This window comes from Malaclemys terrapin, chromosome 2, assembly GCF_027887155.1.
Source record: "Malaclemys terrapin pileata isolate rMalTer1 chromosome 2, rMalTer1.hap1, whole genome shotgun sequence".
In the NCBI taxonomy this organism is placed as follows: Eukaryota; Metazoa; Chordata; order Testudines; family Emydidae; genus Malaclemys; species Malaclemys terrapin.
In genome coordinates, this window is record NC_071506.1 from 153,669,266 (window position 1) to 153,689,304 (window position 20,039).

Sequence of the window (20,039 nt, forward strand, 5' to 3'; positions counted from 1 at the left end):
CCTCAAGGATTGAACTCACAACCACTGAGCTATCCCTCCTGGGGCTGGAGTGCCAGGCTTGGGGCTTCCACCTTCCAATCTGCTTCTGCCAGGGCTTTGGCTGCCCAGCTTGGGGCTTACAACCCCTGTGGCTCCTGCTGGGGCTCAGGTGCCCATTTTTCTGGGGCCCCCGAAATTGGCCAGGGCCTCTGCATTAATCTTCCAGGGAACTAGTAGCTAGGAGCCCCCAGCTAAGGCGCTCCCACCAGCTGGGACCCACCTCCACATCTGGGAACCTCCTCTAGCTTCAGGAAGGTTAGTGGCTGCTGCTTTCAGAGTCCAGCACTGAAGGCATCACAGAAGTGAGGGGGGCAATGCTGTTGTAAGGGGAGATTTTGGCAAACTAGTAAAGTGCCTGAAACCACTATGGCTTATTGTTAAAAGCAGTCTCAGCTTGACCAAGGCAGGAGGGGAGGGGGTTTTTGGGTGCCACAGAAAGGGCAGCTTGACCTTCCTGATAAGAATTGTGTTGAAGTTGCTGATACATGCATTTTAGAAGAGCAGGAATGTCTATTGGGGCCTCAAGGCTGCAAACTCTGGGAAAACCCCAATCAATTAATCAATAATCAGAAGGAAGCTTCTTGCTTGACCATTGAAACGACTTGCTTAACAAGGTTTCTTTAAGGGACATGTCATTCTATTATTAATGTATAAATAAGGGGGGAAAGTTTGAGGTAGCGGGATTCTTCAGGACTGGACTCTCCCCCTAGATGCATGTTGTGTTCCCCACCAGCACGTGGGCTGCCGCTGTGCCACTCGAGAGCCACACTCAGCTTCTGTAATTATCAACGGTCGGGGGTGTTTTACTAACTTGTTGCGGACGTAAGTGCTTGAGACTAAGTAAAGTTTCGCTTTAAGTGAAAGCACTCTCGTGTTGTCCTGTTTGTGCCAGCCATCTATCGGCTGGACGGCCATGTCTCCCCCTGATTTATTTCCTGAAACCACCTCGCATAGAGTAAAAGTTACCAAGAGCTTTGGGTTGAAAGAACCCCGGGTAACACTGTGACTCCGCCCCAAACAACTTTTGATCTCCCCCGCCCCATTATCCCATTTTGGGTTGGGACTCCCATAGTCACAGCACTGTGAAATTTCAGATGTAAACATCTGAAATGTTCAAATTGACTAATTAAAAAACCCCTCTGTCCGTGAAATTGACCAAAATGGTCCGTGAATTTGGTAGGGCTCTAGTAGCTTTGCACTCCCAGTTCACCTGAAAGACCATCAACAATTCATGCTGTATGAGAAATTTCCTAGAACAAGCTACCTGGATTGGGAGAAAATGAAGGAAATCAACCAAAGCCTGAGCTAGGATGGAGAGCATTCATCCAAGCAACATTTCAACCCCTCCACCCCAACCTGTCTGCCTGCCGTGAAATGGGGAGATACAGAGGGCCACTGATTTCTGTTTGTGAACTTTCTAAAGACTGTGGGCTTTAGCACAAACCATACAGCCCAGACTCTGAATTCTTGAAAAAACATCCATTTTGGATTGCTGTGCACAGCAGAGGCTGGTTGGAGGGGAGGGGAAGGTGGAGGACGGATGGTGAGGGGACAGGCTGGGAAATTGGCATGGCAGCTGCACTATACCACAGGCACACACACAGCGATGCATGGCATATTATCCAGGACAGTAAATTATTTGGCCATAACTTATAAAATCATGAGTTTTGAAAGTACAATTTATCCCGGAAAAAAATGGGTGTGGGGGGGTAGGAGAGTTGCAGTTGCAGTTACCAGCCTGGACTTCCAGTCTCTGGCCAGGCGCATCCCCCTCTTTAGGGTTTTCACTGAAGTCTTCTCCAAACTGCTCCTCCTGATATAATTTGATGACCACGTCCTGGCCTGCAGGATCTTCATTGTTCCCAGCTGCAGCATCACCCTCGTTATCCTGTCTGATAATGAACTTGCTATGGTTCAGCAAAATGGCATGTGTCATGATAGGCTCTCTGCTGAGAGCCCTCAATGTAGGGATAATATTCCCTTTTTCTTTCTTTCTTTTTTAATAAGTTCATTCCCTTGTTTTCTGTGAGTTGCCCTGTGTAACTTTTGGTTGTCCTATGATATCTATTCTGCCTAGTAACAGAGAGAGCGAGAGAGAAACCCCCCCCCCCCCTTTTTGGCGCCGTGTGCAGCGGAAGAAGTGGGCTGTGTGCAAAGAGTCAGTTGGCTGACAGTTGGCTGTCAATAGCCTGACAGTTGGCTGTCAATAGCCTGACAGTTGGCTGTCAGTTTGTTGCAGGCCACTCAGGGCCAGCTCGGGCGGAGCAATCAAGGTGCTGCTGCCTATTCCACCACTTCAGAGGCAGACAAGGCCCTTGAATTGCCCTTACCCACCCGCACTGCCCGTTATACTCACCCTGCCCAACTGGGGTAATCTCTGGAAGATAAGCAGAAGACTAGGAGAGAGACTTACCTTGTGAAGGGATCTTACCTTCCCCCCACCCTCCTCTCTTTCTCTCTTCTTTTATTCCTGCCACTATCATTTGCTTGTTAGGGACCTGGTAACTGACAAACTTATTATCTTTGTTATTAAGGTGTTAGTTAATAAATGTTATCTGGTTTATGTTATTTACCTGTTTTGTATTAATCAGTTTTGATTTTAAATACACCTGGTGACAGATACGGAGGGTTCGATCTCGTAAAAAGGGGTAGGATTTGAGGCCTAGGTTTCATTTTTCCCCTGAATGTTATAGAATTGTACGGAACAGCCAAACTGCAATGGATGGGAGCCAGGCACCTGGGCAGAGTCCAGGCAGCAAAGCACAGAATAAGGAGGGAAGGAAAGGATCTGCCAAGGATGGGTAACACTATCCCCTCTGGAGGGAAGGGGTCCTCCCTGCCATTTTGTTAACCTCTGGGCTTGTTCCCAGCTCTGCTCACCCCTCTCCTATTCTCAGCAGCTCCACCAAACGAAGGGAGCAGGAACCACAGGCCACTCCTGCTGCTGGGACAGAGAAGTGGGATGGTGACCTACCCAGAAGGGAGTGGTGTCTTTCCCTGGGCACATGGTAAAAATGCTGTACAGGACAGCTCGCAGGAGGCCTGATTCCAGCTCCAGTTTGCTGGAAGGAAAAGGAGCCTGTATTAGACTTTGTAGCACTAGAGTGGCGCTGGCACCACCATGGACATGAAACGTGAGGGAAATAGGCACTGGCCAGCAAAAATGGAAACAGAGGTGCCAAGGAGCACAGTGACCTGGCTGAAGTCACAGAGCCAGTCAGAGGCCGGCCTGGAATAGGGCATCTTCCCCTGATGTCAGAATTGGACCCTGCTGGCCCTGTTATCTCTGCCCCCCAACCTCCATCGGTGATCCTCTCTCTAAGGCCACTGTAACATCACTGTGAAATCAACCACCCAGCCAGGAAAGAGTGAATGTTCCCGCCTCCTCGGACGAAGAATGCGAACACCCACAATTGCAGGTGACCTAGGCGGGGGAGGATCTGTGATGCCCGGCTCTGGGCCTGAACAGCACCTGGGTTAGGGCACCTGGACAGGAGGCCCTGGTACCTGAGGTGGCAAACCGCAGCCATAGGACTGGAGAGGATGGAGCTTGGCTCAGACTCTAGGGGAGACCCAAAGGAGACAGAACAGTGAGTGATATTCTGGCCCTGCTGACTCACAGGCACTTCCCAGAGAGGAGGCCAAAGTACGCTGCAGACACAGCCAGCATAATCCCCCCACATCCCTCCCACCCATCCAACTTACTCACTCCCTCCCTCTCTCTCTCCAGCTGGGACCTCCAAATTCCTCCCTACCTCAGCCTCAGCCACCCCTCCGGCCCTATAATTCCCCCACTTTCAGCTCCAGAATAGTGCCAGAATTTCCCCTTTCCCTGCTCCCCAATCCTCAGCCCCAGGAATCCCTGTCCTCTGCTGCCACCTCCAGCCCCACCATCTCCCCCCACTGGCCCAGGGAGGGCCTCTCTTCATCCCATGTCTGGCTCCCTCCCCCCAGGGGCCGGGCATGGGGTCTCAGTCACCGCAATGCTCTCCACGAGGGCTGCTTTGGAGCAGTGCAGCTCCGGGGTGTCCTGCCCCTGCTTTTGTGTGGAGAAGCACAGAGTGGGGATAGCGTGCAGGAAGCGGAGTTGCTTGGCCCTGTCTTGCACCCGCTAGGACTGGGGTTGGGGAAGAGAGAGCCTGCTGGGTAGAGACTTCCCCACCCCACCCAAACCTGCTCTAGGGCCCAGGTCCTCCATGGGGTTGGACAGGGAAAGCCCAAAACCATAGTGTCCTGCACAGGCTGGGTTTGTAACTGGGACAGTATCTGTGGAGAGAGGAGACCCTGGCCTGTGTGAGATAAACATCCACTCTTGGGGATCCCAGATAACATGGGAGAAATGCCAGGCAGAGAAGGAAAGAGAATGACTCCTGCCGCTGCTGAGGGGAAGGATGGGGTGCAGTGGAGAGAGAAGTGCTAATGTGCCCCCCTCCTCTGTAAGGAACCCCATGGCAGAGAGGCCACACCCTGCCCTTCCCAGAGATGCCCTCAGCCCCATCAGCCTCAAGGCCCCATGGCAGTCAGGCCAACCCCCTTCATCATCAGGGGCCCGGAAGGCAGCTCCCCCAACTCCGCCCAGAATGCCCTGCGCCGGGCGTGGCTATGCCGCACCCAGGCATGGCTGTGACACGCCCACTGGTGTCAGTGGGGCTCACATGACTGAGGACTAACAACTTAGCAAACCAATGGGCACACGATGTTACTAGCCCCTCTACCCCAGTTCTTCTCCCTTGGGTTTCCCCTCACCTGCATTGGGGGAGCCTTCAGCCTCAGGGCTCTCATACTCCTCTGAGGTGCTTCTGGCCCCTTGGGAGTAGGCGGAGTTCCTGGTGCTAGAGCAGTGGCCAGGCAGGGGGATGGCTCCTCCTGGGCCCTGGTGCTGGGCTCCTGGCTCCTCTGCTTCCTGAAGAGGAAGCCCAAGAGCCGCCTTGCCCGGCTCCTGCCCTGTCCTGGTCTCTCCTGCACAGTTGCACCCTGGGCCACCTCCATGTTGGCCCAAAAGGTGCCTCAGGGCCTGCTCTGGGAGTTGGTGTCTTCCTCCTCCAGAACGCCAGGCACTTCCACCGCTTGGCCTGGCCACAAGATCCTTCCCCACTAGCGGGGACAGAGGGGCCGCTCTCCTCCTAGGGAAGCCAGCAGCTGCTTCTCACTGGCTCTGGAGCCACCTGCACAGCCTTCTTCCCCAGCCCCTGCCTGAGCCTCTCCATCCTGGAACTGAGTGGGGAGCAGCCATGAGTCTGGGGTCCAGGCAACCTCTCACTAATGGGCCTGCCTGCTCCATCCCCACCTCCTCTTCATGGGGGCAACTCTCCCTCACTGCACGCCCCACCACGGGGCTCAGGGACTGCAATCTACACACACTGGCAGCAGCTCACAGCACAGGCTGCTCCCGAAGTTCCCCCTCCCCACTAAGGCACTGTGACACCGGGGGAGTCTCATCTAGGGTGACCAGACAGCAAGTGTGAAAAATCAGGACAGGGGGTGGAGGGTAATAGGAGCCTATATAAGAAAAAGACCCCAAAATCGGGACTGTCCCTATAAAATCAGAACTTCTGGTCACCCTAGTCTCATCCTTTCAGAGCAGTGGGGTTTTCAGTCTGTTTGGACAAGCAGCTCCCTCCCCCGCCACAGACCACAGGCCTTCCCAGGCTAGAGAAAGAACAGAACCCGGGAAGGAGTCTAAGCTTGACCTGGGAACTCGTCCCCAGCTAAACTTCACAAGGTCCCAATGTATGAGGCATGAGTCCCCCTCAGTTCCCACCGACTGGGGTTGTGGGTGTTCAGCGGCTGGCAGGGTCTGACCCCCCCAGAGACACTCAGCCTGGGGAACAATCTCCTACAAGGGAAGGGCTGGGAGCCCTATTGCTGGGCTATTTCCACCATACTGGAGATGGTTCTGGAGAACACCCTGCAAGAAACATGCTGCCCAGTGTTACCTCAAGGGGAATAAGGTAACGCTTCAAAAGCGAAAACTCTAGAAATAGGAGGAGGAGGAGGAAATAGAAAAGGAAAACCCCTTTTCTCAGAAAGGCAGACTCGACTCTCTTCCATGTCTGTCACCAGTTAGATTAGCTGACAATAGGTGTGTCCCTCCCTCCATATGTGGTGCAGTGAAAATAAAGAGAAGACAAGGTAATATAGTACAAACAAAGGTAAGTGTATTAAGGGTAAAGGTACAGAATCTGGGTAAAATAGGGGGAGAAACACAAGCATAAACAAACAGTGAACCAGTGGCTGATTTAGAAGCTTGAAGCTCAGACCACAAAACCTCCCTTGGTATTCGAGAAAACAACAAACAATACCCCAATACAGAAACCTTTCCCTACTATTTCTAGGTGCAGTAGACACAATATATGGATGCGAGACCCAGGACCTTCTACTCTCCGGCTGATTGGGAGCCTTCGAGGAGGACCACTGGGGAGTCCATCAGTCGTCAGGACTTTGTTGCAGACGGGGAGACCCTCTGGGATGCTGATCACCAGGAAAGCAGCAGGACCCTTCACAGGTAAGGTAGATTTGCTGTGATGGGGATGGCAATCCTTCCTCAGTCTCGCTATGGGATGGATGGTTTTCTTCTCACTGGCTCTGGAGCGATGGCAAGACCTGACCATACATGTGCTGCCACTGGAATGGACAGCCCCGCTCAGGCACTGAGCAAGATCTTATATAGTCTCCATGGCGGGAAAAGGTCTGAGGGAATGGAATGTTGGGGGCTGGATCTGGCGGGAAAAGCTGTTTCTGTCCGGTTTGAGCCAGGGGAATCCAGTGTCTTAACTGTAAATAAGTCAGTTTACAAAGATGGAGTCTGAGGGTCACAGTTCATATACTCCATGTTAGATTTCATTAAAACCAGTGATTCACATAACATTACCTCATAAATGCAATTAAGACAGCTAATTGAACACATTAAACAGTACCAAGATTCCTTACTTATTTATATCTAACACCAGGCCCAGAGCGAAGGGCTGCAGGGGGCTGTGTTATCAAATCTAGTCTCACTGGGAGGAGATTCCCCCTCCCCATTTCTGCCTCCCCCAAAGCAGAACCAGGAAGCCTCTGAGGAAATGCTACATGCCTTTCACTTGCTCTAGATCGCGCAGTGCGGGATGGCAGATGCTCAGCATTGTTCTGTCCCTTGCCCTCTTCCTCGCTCCAAGGTGGGCTGGAAAGGGAGCTGCACAATGCCCTGCCAGCAGAACAGGTTGTAGAAACCAGGAGACCAACAGTGGCTGTGAAAACAAGACTATGTTTTATTGCCAAAGGATGGATAAACTCAGGCTAGCAGCCGGGTGTCCAGAAAACTGACATACCGCGGGCAGGACACTTCCCATCTCAAGGTCTCCTAGCATCTCACACACATTCCTGAAGCCTGACAAGCCAAGGACTGTAAGGAAGGGACTCCAACCCCACTAACAGAAAACTGTGGCCTGGGCAGGGGAAGCCACTGCCTCAGGGTCGCACTGGGAGACAGTGACAGAGCTAGGGATGGAGGCCAGGAGTCCTGTGTCCAGGCCCCGGCACTAACCACTAGAGGAACACGGCTTTTCAGAGATGGCAATTGCAAGCAGGACCCTATTCCTAGTCTCCCTGGCTCTGAGAGGGAGTGTGAACTGCTGGAGTGACTGAGGTAGGGAATTGGCAGTCAGGCCTCCTGACTTTCATTGGTGTTTTTCCTGTTGAGTTATGGAACCTTGGGCAAACCATTCCCCCTCTCTGTGTTTCAGTCCCCAGCAGTAAAATGGGGATCTAATACTTACCAACTATTGTAAAGCACTGTGAGATTTACCCAGGAAAAGCCGCTCTGTAAGTGCTATGGAGCACTGGACCATGAAAGGTCAGATCCAAATTCCTAGAGTGAGGAGTGTTTGGATCTTGGCTTTCAGTTCAGCCCAGTACAGTGAGAGGTGCCCATTCCACAGTTTGGATTGAGGAGGATGAGCCCTTCCTGGGTTTGGAGATGAGCTAAGAGGCCTTTCCATACTCATCTGGGTAGATAAAAATAGATGATTTTTAAAATATAAACTGGATTTGTAATTAAATTAACCACAGGTTTGTTTATTAAAACTAATATTCTTAAAATTAAATTTGAAATTGACAACCTATGTTAAGGGCTAAATTTATGACAATCCCTGAAAATAATTTAAAAAGAAGAGAAAAATAACATTAAGTGAAGCATGTTCATTGCTAAGTTTTTAAGACAGTCAAACCACTGAAGTGATGGCTAAGCCCCTGGCACCAAAGATTGCTGAAATGCTAACACAGCTTTGGACAGCAGTAGCTTCCTTGCAAAGTACAGAGAATATTTTCTTCCTTTCAGTTTATTCATTTAAAAACCACTTTTTGGGGCTTTGGTTTGAAACAACCATTAATTTTTATTCACCTTGATTTTAGAAGAACTACTTAATTCATGAGAATCAAACTGCTCATATTCAATTAAAGGAGAGAAGGCAGCAAAAGTCATCGTATCAATCATTTGTTGTGTATTATTTCCTCAGTCTTAAAAGAGACTAACTAGAGGGTCGGACACTTGTTTGTTTATGCAGGCCCAGCTAACAGGTGGGAAGAGGAGCAGAATGCTGTGTCTGTCCCTGAACCAGTAGCAATTGCAGAGGATACTGCCACAAAACCTACATTTTATTGACAAATTGTCTAAGCCATGCCTCTTCTGCTCTTCTTGTTTTATAAGTTTCAGATCAACAAAACCTTCCCCCTGACAGTCACAGCCCATGTAGCGCTGTTGGCAGAGGAGCCTGAGCAGTAACATTGTGACATCAGAGGTAACTCAGCTACCCATCGCTCACTCACTCCAATAACCTTGAGCATAAACCCTAAACCTGCTGCCTGTCTTGGTCATCTCTCCCATTGAAACCCGCATGTTAATTTGCTTGACTCCTTTCAATCAATGGGGTTGAATTATGCAAATCAGCTGCAGAGAGTTAGCACTGACTGGCTGAGTTGACTCTAAAGTCACAATGCCCCTCAAATCACAGCACCAATTTAAGGGGCACAGTGTGGAAACCACAATCTTGATTTGTGGTGGTGTTGTTTTCCAGTTGTCACCAAAATCAAGAAGATTCTTCCCACTGATGCCTAGAAATTCCCTGAAATTTTGGAATCAATTGGATGTAGTCTTCAAAAATTATCGCGTGTTAGAGAGACAAATGCCATTGACTTGAGTGTTAGACCTCACTGCACTCAGCCAACAATGACCTGAGTCTTCTCCTTATTAATTCAGCAAGAACCCCAAACTCGGCCAATCAGTGTGGAGACTCTCAGGGACTGGAGGCTGAGCAATCTCAACAGATGGCCAAAAGACAGCACTAGTCACCATAGGAGATCACTCTGGTGGAGATCTCTGTCAGCGCACTATTCCAGCCCCACCTCTTTGTGAGGACCTCCTACAATGATGGCTGGAGCACAGCCCCACTCATCTCAGGAAGAAGAGCAGCAGAGAGAAATGGAACAAGGGAGATAAGAGGGAAGGAGGAAAAGGGAAGCAAAAAAGGACAAATTCCAAACGTCCCCAGCGAGTCACAGATTCATAAATCCCAAGGCCAGAAGGAACCACTCTGATCATCTAGTCTGACTTTGTTTAAATATGGGCGATAAAACTTCCCTCAAAATAAAATGGAAATTAGAGCAGATTTTTTAGAAAAACACCCAATCTTGATTTAAAAAAATACTAGTTGTGGAGGATCCATCACAACCCTGGGTAAATTGCTCCAAACCGTGACTGTTAAAAATAGTCACCTTATTTCCAGTCTGAATTTGTCTAGCTTCAACTTGCAGCTGTTGGATCTTGTTATATCTTTGTCTGCTCAAGTGAAAAGCCCATTAGCAAATAATGATCCCTTACGCTAATCCCTTAACCTTCACTTTAAGCCAAATAGATTGAGCTCCTGAAGTCTGTCATTATAAGGCTTGTTTTCTAATCCTTTAATCATTCTTGTGGTTCTTCTGTGAACCCTCACAAATTTATCAGCATCTGTCTCAAATTGTGGACACGAGAACTGGACACTATTCTAGCGTGGTCGCACCAGTGCCCAGTACAGAGATAAAGAACCTCTCTACTTCTACCTGAGATTCTGCTATGTATGGGTCCAAAGATCCCACTGGAAGCTCCTGGTCAGCTGCTTATCCACCATAACCCAAGTCTTTTTCAGGATCAGCCTATATTTTTTGTTCCTAGAGGTATAACTTTACATTTGGACATATTAAAATGCATGTTATTTGCTTGTGCTCAGGTAACTAAGCAATCCAGATGACTCTGTATGAGTGACATGTCCTCTTCGTTATTTACCATTCCCCCAATCTTTCTGTCATCTTCAGATTTTATCAGTGATGATTGTATTTGCTTCCAAGTCACTGATCAAAATGTTAAATAGCTTAGGTCAAGGGCAGCGAGTATTGTAGACACAGGGAGGCTTTGCCTCCCCAAACAGCCTACCATGGCCCCACCCCCAGGGCAGCATGCCTCTTGGCTCCTGTAGCAACTCGGGGCTGCCAGGGGCAGCTGGTGCTGGGCTGCACTGCCTGCCTCGTGCTGGCTGCCCGAGCACCAGGACAGAGGGTCACCCAGAGCCCTGAGGCCCTGGGGTGCAGCCACCACACTGCCTGGCCACCCAGAGCTGGGGGCACGGCAACCATGCTGCCCGGCCACCCAGAGCTCCGAGGCTGGGGGGCACGGTGACTGCACTGCTCGGCCACCTGCAGCCCCAGGGCCCGCAGCCCCAATGTTCCCAGCCACGGTGCTGCGGCACGCTGGGGCCTTGCCCTCCCAGCCATCCGGAGCTGGGGGGGCCATGGTGGGGGTGCTTTGGGCTCCTGAGGGGGAGGAGGAGGCAGAAGGGGAGGGGCTGGGGATTAGCATCCCCGGGTGGCCGGGTCACCGGCCGCCTATGGTGTAGCTCCAAGAACTGATCCCTGCAGGACCCTACTAGAAAGACACCTGCTCGACAATGATTCCTTATTTACAATTACATTTTGAAACAGTTACTAAGGGAAAGAGGCCTAGGTGGGACATTTTTCTGCCAATTTAACCTGTATTTTCCAAACCTAGAGCTCGGATGGCAATGTTTGGATCAGACTGAACAGGTTCCCAACCTCACTGAGAATCTTACCTTCTACACAGGTGATGTCTGCTTTCTACAAAATCAACATGGAAAGAAGAAAACTCCCAAAGAAGCTCCTCCTTAGCACTCAGGTGTGACACCACAAATCCTCTCTTAGTCCTCAAGGAGAGACTGCGAGAAGGAGGCTTGCTTCAGCAAAGCTACAGGGGTCTCTGAGGTGCCCCCTACTCTGCATCCCTGTCCTGTCTGGCTGATGTCAAGGGAGCTCTATGAGGTCACAGCCTCCTCACCACCTTTGTGCCCAATAGGCTGAGTTCCTGTCAAAGGCCCTTGTGAAGTCACTGCCACATCCACTTCTCCCTTGCAGGGCTGATGTCTGTCCCTGGCCAGTCCGGTGGAATGTTTGAGCTATTGATTCTGGGGAGCAAGCAGGCTACCCAGTAAAATAGCAGATCTATTCCTTACCCTACACTGAATTTTTCATAGATTCATAGATTGTGAGGCCATTAGATCTCCTAATCAGGCCTCTATTTCACAGGCCATGAATTTCACACATTTCCCCCCATGTTAAGCCCAATAGCTTGTTTCACTAAAACACACCTTCCAGAAAGACAACCAGGTGTGATGTGGGGCCATCAGGAAACAGAGAATTCACCTCTTCCCTCAGTAATTTGTTCCAATGATTAATCATCTTCACTGTTAAAAATTTATGCCTTACTTCTAATTTGAATTTCTCTGGCTTCAGCTGGCAGCCATTGGTTCTTGTTGTGTCTTTTAGCTAGAATGAAGAACACTTTGGTACTCAATATCTTCCCTCCATGAAGATATCTATAGGCCATAATCAAGTCACCTCTCAATCTTCTTCTATAGCTAGATCTTGAGATCTACTTGCCGCGAGACATGTGGTTCAGGGGTTTCAGTGTGGACAATAGGGAGCTGGGGCAGACCTAGACATGCGTAGCGGCTGTAGTGCAAACTTACCCTAAGTGGCAGAAAGCCTTATATCCAATTTTCCATATAGGGCACATGACTAGTAGCAGATATGTGACCTACACCTACAGCTCTAAGTTTTGAAAGACTGTAAGATATCGACTAGGACATGTGTGTGCACCCCAGGGCCACTGCCCTGTTAAACTAGGATTAAAGGAAGTGACAACGAACACACGTAGTGAAGTTTAGTTGCACAAGCCAAATAAATCCTGCTCCTGGAAGCTGCCAGCTCCTCTGGCAAAAATGCTGGAATTTCTGAATTTCATAAGAAAGGTGGAGGAATTAGTGAAGTATTCCAGGTGCTGCACCAAGTTTCCCGAAGAGTGAAAGGCAGCCCCCAAGTCCACAGGTTGGCAAGGCAATGGAGAACACCCCTGCTCCTTTTGCATCACAGGCTTCTTACAGACTTGGATTCAACTATGTGAAGGACCTTCTTTCTGCTTCTTATCCTTCCCAGCATCTGCAATCCTGCTCAAGCCAGCTCTTAATGGTACGGCCAGCTTGCTTTAAGTCAATGGGTAACAGGGTATTTGCATATTAGCCATTAATCTGTTTTAATAAAAATATCGAAGGCTATTCCATAGGTTCTATAGTACTAAGGAATTGCCAGCATTGTAGCTATGTTTTAACTGATTTTATTTTTATCCCACCTTGTTTTCTGAACAGTTCAATAGGGCCTCCAAACACTTTAGCGTAAGAGGACTTTTTTTAACAACATTCTTGGAAAGACTTGTATTCAAAATAAATAGAACAAAAGTAATGTAATTTTTTCATAATTCATTTTTTCAGTTATAGTACTTTATATATTGCTAGTCATGATAATTACCATGTCTAGATACTATAGATGATAAACTTTTTAAGTACTCATAAAAGTATAGCAAATACTTCTGCAGAATTGCACTTTGTGTACACATATATGTCTGCATGGAAACTGTATTATAATCTTATTGGGGTCTGAGCCATGTCTGTTTACGTAAGTAAAGCAGTGAGTACACTGTTGGTATTCAGTAAATAAGAGCAGTATGCTACTATCAGCAATTTTTAAACTTCCACACAGAGCAGAACCAAAACAGAAGAGGAACATGTTGAACTCAGGAAAAAAGGTTTTTTAATAAATAAAATATAATCAGAAATGTGGTTTTGGGAAGATGAAAAAAAATGTATCAAACAGTTTTAATTAAAGGCTACAAATTATTGAACAAACCATCCAATAAAACTTTCAGGAAACAAAACAATTACAGTATTCCCCAAATCCGTGTTTGCTTTATAAATATATATACATATATGCAAAGAAATATAAGGGGGAAAATCACTTTTCAGTAAAGAAAGGAATAGCTCAGTCTCTGTGTACTCAAAGCATATATAATTAGTTTATCTCCTGAAGACCTAATTCACCATTTCATTCTGGTAAATTATCTCCTGTGAGAAAGAGAAACACTACATGAGTCTTTGGAGATGATTTCAACTTTAAAGGAAAATTGTTTGTTTCTTATTAAAAACTCTTCTCTTTATATATAATCTTATTAGAGAAGTGACTCAAATAATTTTAAGCTTATGATTAAGGCTATGTTTTAGTCATGGTATTTTTAGTAAAAGTCATAGACAGGTCATGGGAAGTAAACAAAAATGTATTGCCTGTGACCTGTCCATGACTTGTACTATATACCCTGGACTAAATATTGGGGGGGGTGCAGCCCGGGAATGCTGGAGGTGCTGCAGGGGGCACCGTTGGTGCTGGGGTGGGGGATACGAGGCGGTGCACAGCCTGGGACCCACACTGATGCTGGTGGGCAGGTAGCGGCGTGCAACCCAGGACCCCCATTGGTGGTGGTGGGGATTGGCGGGGCTGGCAGGCTCCGTACCTGGCTCTGTGCCTCCCCGGAAGTGGCAACATCCCAGCCACCTCAGCTCCTAGGCAGAAGCATGGCCAGGCAGCTCTGTGCGCTGCCTGTCCCGAGTGCCTGCTCTGCAGCTTCCTTTGGCCAGGAACCGCAGCCAATGGGAGTGGGGGTGGTGTCTGCAGGCAGAGGCAGAACACAGAGCTGCCTGGCCACACCTCCACCTAGGAACTGAGGGATGTCACCGCTTCTGGGGAGCCCCCAAGGAAAGTGCCACCCAGAGCCCTCACTCCCTCCCCGATGGTGCAGCTGCAGAAGTCATGGAGGTCCCACAAAGTCACAGAATCTGTGACTTCCGTGACCTCCATGACAAACTCGCAGCCTTATGTATGATGATGTTCATGTGCCATAAATAAACATATTGCTAAACTGTTATCACTTTAATTTTCATTAAAGTTAAGCTTCCTAATTTTATAAAATGGTGGAACTGCAGTTCAGTTTCTTAGAATGAGGGGAATGTGTAAAGCTCCCTATTCAAGACAGCAATACTTGCTTTTTTAATGTATCTGGCATTTCCCTTCCTTCCTAGTAGTCATCTTTTTAATGAACATAAAGTGTGGTGAAATAGCAGTTCCCACCTAAGATAATTTGCTTGTTATACTGGATACTTCTTAAGACCCTCAAAAACTAGAAGTAACCTTGATGTCAAGATTAAGAAAAGTAACTCAAAGGTATTAAATCGTATATACAAAAAAGCTTAGGAAATGTGAGTCCTGCTAAATGTATATATAATGTACAGAGAGTTAACATTTTTGTGAAAAGCCAGTATTTGTAAATGCACTGAAGTGCACAGCCTTCTCAAACCAATTGCAAAGAAAATCCTTTACGTACTTTTGATAGGTAACATTAAAATCTGACCCTTCCAAAAAGAAGGGATGCAGGGAGAGCAGGGGGAAGAGTATATATTGAGTAAAGCTATATTGCAAGTTATTTATTTTTATTATTGCCGTTGTTTCTCTCCCAAGTCAGTGGCTGAAGCACCCTTCTTAAACAAAGAATAGGTATCATTTGACATTGTAAGTTTATGTACAACACGTGTTTTGGACTTCGCTCAACAAGTGACTATCAACTATCTAGTGATAATGTTTTCTCACAGGTGATTTACCATTTTTTTTTATTTGAGAACCTTAATATGCCAATTTGTCCTGATTGTATGATTATGTATTTTGTGTTTTTCTGAGGCAGATCACAGGTGATATGGGTCAGTACAAGCAAGCAAGAAGTTAACATAATAAATCTGTGTGTCCTGTAGTCATTATTTTATGTTACTTGAAATCCTACTGTTGCTGGCAAAGGACTTGGCTTAAAGGTGATAATTTGCTGGAGATGGTCACTTCTTCTACTGCATGGTTAGAAATCAGTCTTATATTCTAATAATGGGGATGTGATAATGATGGTCATCCTCAGTCAGAAGAGAGACTTCCTGCCAGTCCCTGTGATACTCCTCTGGATAGTTTACTTGAAACTCTTCAGTGTTAAACTTATACAGTCTGTAGACTCTTATATTTACTTCAAGTAAATATCCAAGAAGAAACATTTCAACCTAAGGGGGAAAAAAGATGTAAACATTTGTTTATAGATTTATAAGAAGGAAACTGGGAAAAAAAACATCCTACACTTTAATCATGCTCTGATGTTTAGTGTAAGTCATTTAACTTGTTTAGTTGTGTAATAAGAAGAGTGGACTAGGAATTACAACCACAGGAATTTCCCACAACCACAGCAGATAAGTACCCAAAGGAGATCTTTCTCAGAAGGGCAAATATACTTTCTAAAGTGGCCTTTCTGGAAAGCTTCTATTAAAAAAACAAAAACAAAAAAACAGGTGCAAAAGATGAAACAGGTCAAACATGCAGGGTATTGTCATCTAAAAATCATGTTATTTTACATATTTTACAGTGATATCACTGCTTTTTGTAATTTGTATAAATAATTCTCCAAAATAAAATGTCTTGGGGAAACTTAAAAGTCCCCCCCCCCCTGTTTTTAACTGCTTTTTCTTCTACGAAAAAAAATTATTTTTTCCTTCCAAACAAAATAATTCTATCGTGGATGATGTATTAAATAGAGCTGAGCAAATAGCTGATTTTTGGAATCAGTGACTGAACTGAAAAAAAAAAATCAGCGTCAAAACAAAACTAAGGTTTTTTTTTTTTTTTTTTTCTTCCTTCTCACCAAAAAGAGAAAGAAAAATTCTTTTGGGTCAAACAAATTGTTTAGAAAATGTTGATTAGAAATGACATTTTGTTCAGAAAACATCAAGACAGTTCATTTTTAAAAGGTCAAAACAAAATGATTTGATATTTCCAAACTGTGTCTTCCAGTTTCTGTCTGGCTGAAACTATTTGCAAATTCAGGTAGAATTTGGTGAACAGCTTAGGTGCGCTAAAAACAATGCATTTTTCACCCACCCTGGTATTAAAGTATACTAGGAACATCAAATCAATGAATAAGAACTCAAAAGTATTCCCAAACCCTAATCCTTCAGAAAACACAGACTGCTAGAACTCATTTTTTATTCACACCATTACCTGCTCCAGACCACCCGTGTCCCCTATGGAATTCAGATGATTCATCATGAAACTCAAAGGGTCAGATGACGTATCACGAGCAAAAAGGAGGCTAAAAAGGACGGGTACACGTTTCTGCTCATTCTTCATCTGTTCATAGGCTTCCACAACTTGGTAAAGCATGATGAATTTTATAGCCTCATACAGCTTATATTCCTTGCTTTCATCGGAGAAAAGGATATTGCACATGTTTCCTCTTTCGTCATGGTCTTTAACACCACTTATTTCAGTCCACTACAAAGCATACACAAGAAATTCAAATCAGTGGCTTAACTCATCACTAATAAATGTTTTTGTGTTATTTTTTTAAATGGAAACTATTTTTTGACAAGGATTAAAAAAAGAATAATCACTGGGTATCAATAACCATTATCATAACTAAAGTAAAAATAAATGGAAGAACTGAATGGCTTTTAGAGATTGGCAATGGAACTCAAAGTCTTTCATGTCATAATTTTGAATCCACCAGAGGTTGTTAGTTACAAAAAATAAAGGGACAATACCAGAACTATTAGTTTTGAGGCTCGATCCCCCACTGAGTCTATGAAACTGATTTGATCAGGAGGGTCAAAAGACCAAAACTGATTAATAAAGAACTCTGTCAGCATTTAAAAGGACACTCTCTTTGGAATGTAGAGTGAAATCAGACTGAAAAAACATTCACAGAGACCAGTGGCCATGCCTGAAAACAGATATGCCTAAATTGCCATTATGGAATGGTAGCAAGTTGGGTAAGACAGTGTTTGTGGTTTTAAACTCTTCCCCCCTCCAGTGCTTAATTCTAGTTGTATACTTTGCTTTTAAAAGGCTGTTGGTCACTGTATCATTGATCACATGTTCCCAAAGGGAAGAAACACAGGTGTCTGAGGTCTCTAAAGATATAAGATAATTTGCAGGTAAACCAAGACAAAAAGATATACAGTAGAATTAAAAATGAACATGTAAAGGCCTAAATAGTGATGATCAACAGCTACAGGGACATACTTATGCCCATACTTAAATCCAGTACATACCACTAACATCTAACAGATTGCACAGGAGCAATGTTTTGAGCAGAAAGCAAATACTTCTGTGACAGTAAATGATTTTCCTTTTCAGTCTCAGTCCTCCCTTCTAACATTTTTTTCCATTTCCTAAATATTCACCTGTGTCTTTAATGTTTCCATACATTTACGTAATTTTCCAAATACGTTGGCGCCTGTGTATCTTTCTGGTCCAAAACTATATTGCTGAATCCAGTTGCAGCCTTGTGAATACAGAAGCTTTTCAGGGAGCTATAAAAACATAATAGGGGAGAGATCACTATGTAACAACAAGCAGAATATACTATTGTAATTAATTTAGGTATAGAGAAGATATGTTTTAAATGATAAACCACATCCTGAATAAGACTAAAACCGAGCCAACAATTTTAAAAAAGGAAAGGTTACTTACTTTGCGATAACTGGAGATTCTATGAGATGTATTGATGTGTAGTGCACTTCAGGTGCTCATGAGCTCCATCTGCCTAGAACCAGAGAATTCTTTCTAGGGCTGTCTGCTTGGTCCGTGTATGTGCCCACTCCCTCTTTATGCTCCTCACCAAGGGTATAAAATGGGCTGCTGGACCACCCCCATCTCAGGTCCTTCTCCACTGCAAGGTTCCACAATGGATTTGAGGCAGTGGGAATAGAGGGTGAGTGGTGTACGACACATACGAGCATTTCAAAGAACTCCAATTACTACAAGGTGAGTAATCTTTCCTTCTTCTTCGAGTACTTGTCATTTTGTATGGTGCACCTCAGATGATTTACAACCAGTGTCCCTCCCAAGGAGGTGGATGCCCGCAGCCTTGCACCACTACAGAATGCAGGACTGGCCTAGCCTGGGAGGCATCCAAGTCAGATGCTTGCACCAGAGCATGGTGCCTCACAGAGATGTGTACCAAGCCCCAGGTCGCTGCTCTGTAGATGTCAACGATCCTTGAGTGAGGCTATCCAAGCTGCCTGGGCTCTTATCAAATGTGTTATTATACTGCCCCCAAGAGGGATCTCATTCAGCTTGTAGCAGAGTACCGTGCAGCCTGAGATCCACTTTGACAGTCTCTGGAGGAAATGGCTTTTCCCATCATCCTCTCTGCAAATGAGACAAAGAGTCTAGGTAACTTCTAGATCTGCGGTGTCCTCTACAGGTAAAAAGCAAGAGCTCTATGGGCATCCCAGGAGTGCCACTTCGCCTCTTCCTTTGTGGCATGTGGCTTGGGGGAGAACATAGGTGACTGGATGCTTCGGTTGATGTGAAAGTCAAACCTCATGTGTAGTCTCATGGACACTTTGTCCTTGTGTTATACTGCGTGGGGGATCTGCCATGAGTACCCCTAGTGCCCCTTCTTGTCTGACATTATAGTGACCAGAAACTCCACCTTTATGGAAAGGTGCTGCAGGGAGCACGAAGCCAGTGGCTCAAACACTAACCCCCTCAGACTGAATAAGACCAAGCTTAAGTCCCAGGCTGCCGCAGGCTTCATCATGGGAGGGAAGTCCCTAACTAAAACCTGCAGGAACTGGAATGTAAACGGGTGTGAGAGAACAGTGTAGCTGCCCACTGTCAGGTGGAATCTCAGAGAGCTGAGGGACAGCCTGAGGATTTAGAAGCTAACAGGTAGTCCAACATGTCTGGCACCCCTGAATGCAAGGGGGAAATTCGCGGTTGATCATATTACATCAGAAACCTCTTCCATTTTATAGTGTAGCACCTCCTGGTAGAGTTTTCCTACAGTTATTCTGTAAGGTCTGCACGTCAGCCAAACAAACTCTCTTTAGGCTCAACATCCATCCAAATACCACACCCTCAGGGGCAGCATGGATAGGTTGGTGAGTCCTCCCATCATCCTGCGTCAAGAGGTCTCACATCACGGGGAGTGGAGAGGACCCCGAGCAAAAAAGTGCAACAGAGTATGGGGTACAAGAACTGACAAGGCCCCCCCAATGCCATGAGAATGACTTGCACCTTGTCCTGCCTGATCTTTCTTAAGTAACCGTGATCACAGAGGGATCGGGGCAAACACATACTTCAGAGCCTCCAAGCATCACATGAGGAAAATGTCACCCAGAGAGCCTGAGCTGCAACCCCTCTGTGGAGCAGAACTCCCTGCACTTCTTGTTCAGATCTGACACAAACAAGTCTGTTATTAGGTGAACCCATTCTGGAAACACCACCTACAGAGTCAGACCCTGAAACTCCCACTCATTCTCGCTGCACAAGTGTCTGCTAAAGGAGTCGGCCAGGGTGTTCTGAAACTCTGGCAGATGGACTGCTCAAGGTAATGTTCAGAGGTATGCACCCATTCCAGACATGCTTGCTGGTGTAACAGAGCACTGTTATGTTGTCTGACAGCACCTGGACCAACTGGCTCCAAATGCAAGGGAGGAAATGCTTGCAGGTCAGCCAAACCACCTTTCACCCTCCAGCACACTGATGTGGAAAATTCA

General features: G+C 46.3%; 1 protein-coding gene across 5 annotated transcripts in view; it reads right to left on the minus strand.

The window, feature by feature from the left end:
• Nucleotides 1–13,451: 13,451 nt before the first annotated feature.
• Nucleotides 13,452–20,039, minus strand: part of OTULINL (OTU deubiquitinase with linear linkage specificity like) — a 40,892-nt gene continuing 34,304 nt past the window's right edge. For all 5 annotated transcript variants that reach the window (XM_054019653.1, XM_054019656.1, XM_054019655.1 and 2 more), the window contains 3 exons: nt 17,715–17,843; nt 16,531–16,803; nt 13,452–15,542 (listed from right to left, as the gene is read on the minus strand). In XM_054019653.1, coding sequence (XP_053875628.1) covers nt 15,363–15,542; nt 16,531–16,803; nt 17,715–17,843 — 582 coding nt within the window. In that variant the 3' untranslated portion in view covers nt 13,452–15,362. The remainder of the gene's footprint in view (nt 15,543–16,530; nt 16,804–17,714; nt 17,844–20,039) is intronic.